This window comes from Solanum tuberosum, unplaced genomic scaffold (assembly GCF_000226075.1).
Source record: "Solanum tuberosum cultivar DM 1-3 516 R44 unplaced genomic scaffold, SolTub_3.0 scf00423, whole genome shotgun sequence".
NCBI classification, from domain to species: Eukaryota; Viridiplantae; Streptophyta; class Magnoliopsida; order Solanales; family Solanaceae; genus Solanum; species Solanum tuberosum.
This window is the reverse complement of record NW_006239348.1, coordinates 113,908-123,513: the sequence shown is the minus strand read 5'-3', so window position 1 is coordinate 123,513 and position 9,606 is coordinate 113,908. Positions and strand designations below refer to the sequence as shown.

Here is a 9,606-nt window from a genome sequence, read left to right as displayed (position 1 = left end):
GATCATTGAATTTACTGAATAAAACTTCAAAATTCACTATTTTGGCATAGAAGGAAGAGACAATGACATTTTCAGTCCCACAATGAATTTCCATAGACACTCATATACATGAAACCAATAAGAAAAATGTTCTCACCTTGGACATTTTTTCTTTCATAAGTAAATTATAAATAAATTTTGATGAAACATATATAAAATCTTTAAAATTGTTTATGAATATAATATATTATGTATGTATAATAATAAAATTTATGTATATAACTTGTTAGTTCGGTTCGGTTCGGTTATTTCTTCGATTTTTTTCGAACAAAAGCATAACCAAACCAATGACTATCGGTTCTTAACAAACCAAACCAAAACCCAAATTAAATCGGTTTGGTTTGATTTTTCGGTTTGAATCGGTTTTTATCCAAACCATGAACACCCTTAGATACATGCAATCACAGTATCACATTATGGTAATATATGTTGAACTATATGCGCTAATGCTTGGACTGCAACTTGCTACTGTGAAAAAGTTGCGCTAATTGAAACAGATTATCATGTACTCCTTCACCAGCTAACGGCGGAGCTGCAATACAACACATTAGCAACATTCAAAGAGAGAGCAATAATGTGGCTGATGCTATGGCAAAACACAGCAAGACCCTGACCTCTGCTGAAGACAATGCTCGTTGCTGCTAAATAACCCTCCGACTTTTACTAACCTTTTCTTTGTACTGTACTACTTTTAACCTCGTGTTCAGCCTCTATTATGTAACTTCTACTCGCTATCAATAAAAGCTTTGTTTTAGCAACAACAACAAAAAATATCCAGCACAACACATCTATACCTAATCCCCCTTCGTTAAACATTCGATCTTTTAGGAAACACATTTTCATCACTCATCTAAATATGTTTCTACTAGGGGTGGAAGATGGACAGTTTGAAGCTAAATTTGGACGGTACCAACAATTTCAAAGAGTCCGAGCAACTTTGTATAAAATTAAACCCATCTATTGAACTTTACTTCACAAGAGAATGACAACTGAATAAGAAATTTTTTAATTAGATTCATTGACTAAATAATTTGATGTGATAAAAGATTTGAAGATACATGTCTAACTTTTCCTTTTTAATTTATAGGAATTCAAAATTATACTCCAAATTATATCATGAAATTCTTTAGGAAAGAAAACAAGAGAGATTAATTCAACACCACTATAAAACTTATTCTACTTCCAATTGGGACAAGAAATAAATAAAGCAATGCTCATTCTGGAAGCTCAGGAATAAATGATACAGCTACATAGATTTCAAAGAAGCTAACACCTAGGGATAAGTTATAACTTTTTAGTATTAACTATGTCGATCCAGTATATGTGAAAAAGATTCTATCTACGAACAAACAAGAGGGCAGGGAGAAAAGAATACCCTCGCTAAAAGCTGGATAAGACACAATGGAGTTGATTCAGGAAGTGGATTGACTTCTCACACTTGGTGGCGGCATTTTACTAGAATCATCCGATGAGGGTGATTTGTCACTAGATTTGCAGACAGCTTCATCAAACTCTTCTTCTGTATTCATCTTTCTCTTCTTTACTGCAGATTCAGAATTATCTTTCCCAGTTTCACTGTTTTCCTCTTTCTGCCCACTCTTTTTCTCTTTCCCTTTCTCTGGTTGAGGTCCAAAATCCGACACAAATAATGGTGCTTCTCTTCCACTCAATCGACAGAAAACTTGTTCAACTGTTTCACTTATTTCCTTCCCTATCCCTTTATTATCCAAAATAAGTTCCCAAACCGATTTGGAGGCTTTCTCAAGCACTGAAGTCCTACAGGAAAAATTGGGTAAGCAGAGAATAAAAACCAAATTATTGGCAACCAAAAAAATAAGAGACAATTTCATAAGGTGAGCACTTATCACTGTACTTATTTTTGGTTTGAGTTCAGCCAGCAAGGTCTGAAGCGTTTAAAATAGGAAAAAGCATTGACACACTGATTTTATGCAGCTGAAAATTTGTCAATTCTTAAATGAGATGATGTAGGTGAGATTTTGTGGGAATATAATTCTAGAATAAATTAAGAACAGTGGCAAGCACGTGAAATTTTCAGCATCATCGCATCCTAAGCAGGGTGTGCAGGAGCAATGAGCATCTCCAAGTCCTGGAGAAAGTACAGGAGGGGATTAAATCTGACTAACTTGGATATTGGACAAGATTCAGTTATCTACCAAATATACACTATAAATGAACAACGTTGATTAAGATCACATAATTTTCAAGCTCTAATTATAAAGCATCAGCATCTCCAACAACAAATGTCTAATATCAAGATCCTGAAAACCTTTGTAAAAACTTCCATACCAATTAAACGCTTGCTGAGATGTAGCACAAGGTCAAGGGACTTCCTTGAAATGCCTTTTTACTCTTCCTATATGTTTAATGCACCCAAAACCCACATTCACATGTACCGTCAGAGATATGTCTGACCTTCTACCAAAATAGTGTATTATAACAACTGTCTCAATCTCAAGCAAGCTGAGGTCAGGTGAATGAATCCTTAATATGATAAATGCTCTATTTGGGTCGATAATGTTTCATTACTCCGCACTTGAGGAATATCTCAACCAAAATAGTGCAAGCAAAACAAAATACTAAATTTACTGTATGGACCACTTTTACAAGTATAATAAGACAAAATAATAATTCCCCCAATGTATTTCAATTCAGTATTTTATTTTATTTTTTGATGACCGTAATGTCGGGGTCAACTTTCGCGCACCTCGATTGTATTTCAATTCAGTATTCTGAGATGATTATGCACACCAGTCAAAAAACCAATTTTTTATGTGAGCAAATGTACTGAAAGTTGAGAGAATCATCAGTGGTACTGATAAGTCATCAAACTGTACGTTCTTTCAACATGCTTCACTTGACTTTTCAACTTAGGTTGACAACTCAATTTCAGGGCCCCAGTGAAAGTCAAGAATTAATGCAGCAATTCAGTGTTAGAATGTTTTAAATTCTTTCGATTTGTTAAGGTTAATAGTATGGAGTATTCTTCCTTCATGTATCCTAAAATTTCCTATTTTCAAATTATTTGACTCTCCTACAGAGACATAATGAGTCTTATTTTTGTTAATAACTAATTCAGGGTCCTCTTGGTCCAGCTTTCAACATCTACTTACATTGAAAGGACTTCTTTTCAAAAAGAGTTTTACAAGACATACTTGGGGAGAATAGCAGTTTATATTTAACCAAATCATTTGAGAACCGCTTTTGCCAATATTAGAGAAACAATTTGTGTTAGGCCAATATTTATAAAAAGTAATTTGAGTGTCAATTTAAAAAAAAAAAAAGAACATGTGAAGATTCACTTCATCAGTCTTGGGCTTTAGTTAGTTCAATAGTTTTGACGTAAGGTTTTGGAAGATGTCCTTTGTTGCATTACAATGTCGTAATGCATTTTGGCTTATACACTATACTTTTAATCGTTGTGTTGAGAAATCGAGTTCTTGGCTGATACAGGTGTACAGATATCCCTAAAAATAGGAAAGACTGCATTTTACAGGTTGAATGGGTCTTCAGGCTTAACTTGTTAGGTGCCTGCCGGTCATGTCCTGGATTTGGGTCATGAAAAATATATCCAGGATTTATTTTGCTGGTATAACAGATATATTTAGGATTTACGGGTGATGAATCATAATATATTCAGGATATACCAAGTCCAAGTTTCAAAAAAAATATTCTTTCAATTATATTTCATGCTGTCAAATTGAACTTTCTTGAGATAATGCAGAAGCCAAACCAGAACAAATAACAAACATACTCAAGTTCTTGTCGCAATGCATCAAAGAGCTCCCTTTTGGTCTGCTTTTCTGCACCAGGTGTGTTCAGAACCCTGCTTTGCTCAACCATCTTTATGGTGGTATTCTTGAGTTCTTCCTACATGACAAAAGAAATGGATTATCAGTGTAATAACAAGAAGGGGCTGATGCATGTTCAGGCAATGTGTATACCCTCACATACAGAGTCTGAGTGCTTGAAGACAGAGAAATCTTTTTTTCGATATACATATTTTTACTAAAGGCATAATAAATAAACATACACTCAAATTCTGGAATCATATAACAAAAGAGTTACGGGTTTCATAGTACTCGGCACACACCGACTTATAATATTAGATAAACATTAGTAGGAAAACATATGTTTGAATAAAAAGTAGGTAATTGTGGGTAGGTGAAAGCAAACCATACATTAGCTTTGAGCTGAGTAATGATTTTCAACCTCATGGAATCAATTGTTCCATCGTTCATGAGTGTCCCCATTACATCTTCTGGCGTTATGACAGACGAAGATGATTCCATCGTCAATCTCCTGTTCAGTTATCTACAATCAGCTGAGACGCTAACAGAAAAAATAATGAATTAAACGAAATAACACCGATCATAAGCATACCATACCTGTAACGGAAGAGGAATCGGACTGATCGATCGAGGAAAATGGTGTGTTGCCGGTGAATCGATGAAATTAGGGTTCTGATGAATTTGGGGGAAAGAAGGAGAGATAGGAAGAGAGGAGTATTTATTTTTAAATAAAAATACATAAATAGTCTTTAAATTTCTCCGAAAATATTATGTACCTGTAAAATATTAATTTTAATTTGGTAAAAAATTAAGGGAAAAAAAACATGTAATTATGAAATTAAAACTAAAAAAACAAAATAAAATATCCTTTCCCGCCTTTTTGGTTTTCAGTCTTTGGCACCTCTTTTTTTCTTTTTTTTTATTTTATAAAATCTCTTCACCGCTCTAAAATTCCAAAGAGGCTGGTAATTCTCATTCTTTTAATTCTTTATATATAAAAAGTTACTTTAGATATCTAAATTTAAAAAGTGAGTACGTATTAAATATTTTTATATGCATTTTAAAGAATGGTAGAATCAGAAATTATCTATAAACTTCCAAGCAGGCTCGTAATTCTCATTCTTTTAATTCTTTATATATAAAAAATTACTTTAGATATCTGAATTTTAAAAGTGAGTACAAAGTAAATATTTTTACATGCATTTTAAAGAGTAGGTGGAATCAGGAATTATCTATAAACATTTGTTGAAGGTTGTTTTACATAGCCTCTATGATTCCATCAAAATAATAAAAGAAAATACGTTAAATCCATCCTATGACAGTAAAGTTTACTTTAACACTTTAACTATGAACCTTTAAATATTTCATTACAACTTTAAAGTGAATTGAATGTCACGTACCACTCTTACCTGCCGCATCATAGGCATGTTAGTAAATGGAGATGACGAGTGATGTTTGTAAATATTACTTCCTTCGTCCATCTTTATTTGTCCACTAAACTAATTTGGGATGTTCAACAATCCTGCGTTTGGTTGGAGGTATTAGGCAATTCTAGGATTATTTATCACATCATTTATACCTTAGCGATGGGATAGGTTATCTCATATACATGTTGGAATAACTTATCCCGGAATAAGTTGTTCCCAACCAAACGACCCTCGCAGTTTTAGTAATTCTTGGTAGGTAGGCTGTATGAACTCTCAGTTTTATGTTAAGTTTGTGCAAGAATAGATGTATACTGGTTGCTTACCAGTTACCACTGATAAATAGATGTTCAAGTCTATGAGAAATGACAGGGATCATATGTAAATGGTTGTCAACTAAAAGAAAGAGCTGGAGTTTTTCAAGAGCGAACTTCCATTCACTCAGGTTACTTTGTCAGATAACAATGTAGGGATAGAGTGGAGCTTTTGTTGTTGCCTAAGGAAATGATTTTGAGTAATTGATGATAATATGGTTTCAAGATCTATGAACAAGAGAAACTCCTAAGTAGTCATTTAAGTAAATAGATGAGTAGGGAGGATGGAGTCTGTTAAAGAAATCATGAGATGTTGGGAGAGTTATGTTGTTTCAATTCTAGAAAGTGAGTTATCAATAGCTTTCTATTTACTCCCTCCGTCCCTATTTACTTGTCCATATTTCCTTTTTTGGTAGTCCCTATTTAGTTGTCCATTTTTACAAATCAAGAAAGGACAACAATTTTTTTCCTATTATACCCTTATTTACACTTCTTGAAAATTGTAAAAGTGTGTTGTTTCCCTCCAATTTACTTCACTTGAATTCAAATAAGTGGTTGTAATTTTGAAGTGAAAAGTTGTCATAAGGGTAAAATTGTAACTTCACTGTGCTAATCATTGTTGCCTTAATCTGTGTGCCATTTCTAAAGTGGACAACTAAAAAGGGACGGAGGGAGTATTGTTAATAAAATCAACAATAATTTATGTTGTATCTATTTTACCTTATTATTTATTTTTCAATGTTTAGATGATTTATATTTAATAAGGGTGTGATTTGATAAAGTCATCTCTATTATTTACCAAGTATTTCTTAATCTCAATAACAATTTAATATTGCTATCAAAATCGCAAAAATCACCATATAAAAATGCAGTGTAAATACTACTATTATTTTTGACAAATATAATTAGTTAAAGGGCTATTTTAGATTTAATCCGAAAGATAAGCGACCATCTTTTATCATTTTTACCCATCTTCACTAGCTGTACCCAATTCCTCCAAATCGCTTCCACCATTTCTCAGTTGAGACGAATTTGTTGTCAATTCTGATATCGCAATGTCTCAGTTGGGGAACTCACCGTTGGTGCCCATAAAGAAAAACTTATTATACCCGTTTTTTCTGTTTCAAATTTTGGCGCTACCTACTTCTCTCTGTGTATATATAGAGTGCTGTAGATTAGAAGGCGAGTCAGGTGTCAGTCCACACCAGTATCCCCCAATCTCTATACTTTCTCTTCACCCATTTCGCAATGTTTAGCAAGAACTGGGCTTTAATGGCGGTTTTCTCATTCTTGGTTATCTGCCTTGTGACTACAATGGCTGCGCATGCAGAGGTTGATCCAGGAAGTGCCTCTGGATTCCCTTTTCTTCTCAGATATGGTTATTATGATGATAAATGTGAGGATCTTGAGGACATTGTGTGGTCGAAGATGAAGACAATTGTCCAGCTGCAACACAATGCCCCAGCACAACTATTACGCCTAATGTTCCATGATTGTTTCATTGGGGTACTCTCCATTTTCTCCATCCCTTGATGAAATGTATTTATTTTCTTAGTCTTCTGTTGGTTCTTTCTCAATTCTCAATTCTCAATTTCTGGGTGTTGTTCTATATTTCTCTTGTTTTGTCATTTGTTACAGACTGTGATTCTTGATATGTGCATGTTCATGAGTTCTTTTCACTCATATTAATGGGGGTTTATGGGTTCAGGGGCTCTGTAGCTGTAAATCATGCATACCAGTACGCTTCATGCAATTGGGATTTTTGTACTAATCTCATTTTTCTAATCACTCTAGACAGTTTATCTGTTCATGAATACATTATGCGCACACCTATGTACACACTTTTCTTTTTAAAATTTTATTAATCCTGATTAGGTCACTGAGCCTTTAAGTTTCCTTTCTCTTCTCTTTTTGGGTGATTAGGGTTAAGCAAGAACTTAGAGCCCTATGAAGGTTAAAGAAAGGCGTCTAGGACCTTAAGTGAAGCAGAAAGGAGATTGACATTTTATGCTGTATTCTCTACTGTTTAATGTTATCTCACTTCTTATTTTGGAAGCAACTCTAATGGTGTCTCTACCAAGAAACGACAGTTATTGATCACTTTTGTGTCTTTCCTTCTGTTATTCTCTGCAGTTCTTAGCCTTTTTTTGGCTCTACAATCTCTAATGCATGTAACCCTGATGAACACAAAATAGTTCTAAATACTTCCAGCCTACTGTCACTATTATTCATCTGTTTTTATTTTATGTATTTCTCTTATAGCATTTTAGACATTTTTTCTTCAACAAGAATTAAATATATTGCATTGTGAGAACTTTCTGTGGCTTGTCTTTTTCTTTTTGTGTCAAGGGTCCTTAATGATCCAATTGGACCAGTTCCTATCATCCTACCTACTTTTATGTCTTACAGAAGTGTGTTCTTACTGAGTTCAGAATATTTGCTCTATGTTGATTTATCTGTGGTTTGGTCCATCTAGATGTGTACCGACAATATTTTGTCGATTTTGTATTACTTCATATTTGGCATCGGTTCCTGATGCACTTGCATTTTTCTTTGACATACTTGTGGATGTTTTCTTCTTTATAATTAGCAGTGTGATCTTGAACATCATGCATTTGTGATTCTTCATATGTTTCTTTGTGCCTTGTGTTCTTCGTCTGATTCAGATGGAGGTTTTAGCTGATCCAGTTTTGAGTTCGGGAACACAGATAAACACATGCATTGTTATTCTCGCTAGTTTCACCAGAACATCACTTCTGTCTCTGCTTGTTGATTTCCGAAAACTTTTCTATGTACATTTACCTTATGCTGTAGTATTCTTTCACTTCTAATTTTGGAAGCAAGTTCTAATGTAGATGAGTTTACTACCAAGAAAACAACAATTATTGATCTCTTTTGTGTCTTTTCTTCTGTTATTCTATGCAGTTAGTTCTTAGCCTTTTTTTGGTTCTACAACCTCTAATGCATGTAACCCTGATGAACACAAAATTGTTCCAAGTACTTCCAGCCTTCTGTCACTATTATTCCTCTGTTCACGTTTCATGCATGTATTGGATGTGAATTCATTTTATGTATTTCTCTTATAGCATTGTAGAGATTTCTTTAATAAGCCTTTGATTTTTGGTATGTTGCATTGTGTGAACTTTCTGTAGCTTGTCACTTGTCTTATTCTTTTTGTGTCAAGGGTCCTTAATGCTCCAATTGGACCAGTTCCTATCATCCCTCCCTACTTACGTCTTACAGAAGTGTGTTGTTAATGAGTTCAAAATATTGCTCTATGTTGATTTATCTGTGGTTTTGTCCATGTAGATGTGTATCGACAATACTTTTTTGGATTTTGTATTTCTTCATATTTGACAATGGTTCCGGATGCACTTGCATTTCTTTGACGTACTTGTGGATTTTTTTTTTTATAATTAGCCGTGTGATCTTGAACATTATGCACTTGTGGTTCTTCATATGCTGTCATGTGTCTTTGTGCCTTGTGTTCTTTGTTTGGTTCAGATGGAGGTTTTATCCAGGGGTGTGCAAAAACTGAACCGAAAAAAGTGTTATTGGTTTATTGTTATTGGGTTATTGGGATAACGGTTATTTAATGGTTTTACAAAAAAAAATTATTGGGTTATCGGTTCGTTATTAGTTTTTAATATTGGATTAACCGATAACCAGTGTTATTAAAAGCGAAAAGCGTAAAAAAGCTCTAAGGTCAGTGGGGGCTTTAAGCGCAAAGCGCAAATAAAGCGTGGGCTTTAATGAAAAAAGGCGCAAAGGGTGAAAAAATAAAATGTGTATGTTTAGTCCAAAACTAATAATTATAAACATGAATGACAAATATATGACCAAAGAAATTTAATTTTTTTATGATTAAGTGAAATATCAATTGTGTAGTGTCACTTCTTCATAAGAGGCTCATTGAAAAGGAAAAGTTTTTCTTAGAACTTTGATGACGACACTGAAGCGCACATAAAGCGAGGCGAAGCGCTCAACACGTTTTGAGCCTCGCTTTAGGGCTTAAGCGCG

The 9,606-nt window shown here is 34.1% G+C and overlaps 2 protein-coding genes across 4 annotated transcripts in view; one reads left to right on the top strand and one right to left on the bottom strand.

Moving 5' to 3' along the window:
- Positions 1–434: 434 nt before the first annotated feature.
- LOC102601901 (uncharacterized) lies at positions 435–4,619 on the bottom strand. Of its 3 annotated transcripts, XM_006363053.2 has the most exons (5): positions 4,446–4,619; positions 4,239–4,359; positions 3,812–3,927; positions 1,415–1,815; positions 435–571 (listed from the first exon to the last, which is right to left on the bottom strand). In XM_006363053.2, the coding sequence occupies exons 1-4, from the start codon at positions 4,586–4,588 to the stop codon at positions 1,452–1,454; spliced, it is 744 nt and encodes a 247-aa protein (XP_006363115.2). In that variant the 5' UTR covers positions 4,589–4,619; the 3' UTR covers positions 435–571; positions 1,415–1,451. The 3 variants fall into 3 exon arrangements, with proteins under 3 accessions (XP_006363115.2, XP_006363113.2, XP_006363114.1); XM_006363051.2 differs by lacking the exon at positions 435–571 and having other exon boundaries at positions 1,192–1,815; XM_006363052.2 differs by lacking the exon at positions 435–571 and having other exon boundaries at positions 1,192–1,815; positions 4,239–4,371; positions 4,446–4,534.
- A 1,932-nt stretch (positions 4,620–6,551) lies between these two features.
- Positions 6,552–9,606, top strand: part of LOC102587355 (putative Peroxidase 48) — a 5,372-nt gene continuing 2,317 nt past the window's right edge. Inside the window, exon 1 of the mRNA XM_015303296.1 lies at positions 6,552–7,092. Within this exon, the coding sequence (XP_015158782.1) occupies positions 6,835–7,092 (258 nt within the window). The 5' untranslated portion in view covers positions 6,552–6,834. The remainder of the gene's footprint in view (positions 7,093–9,606) is intronic.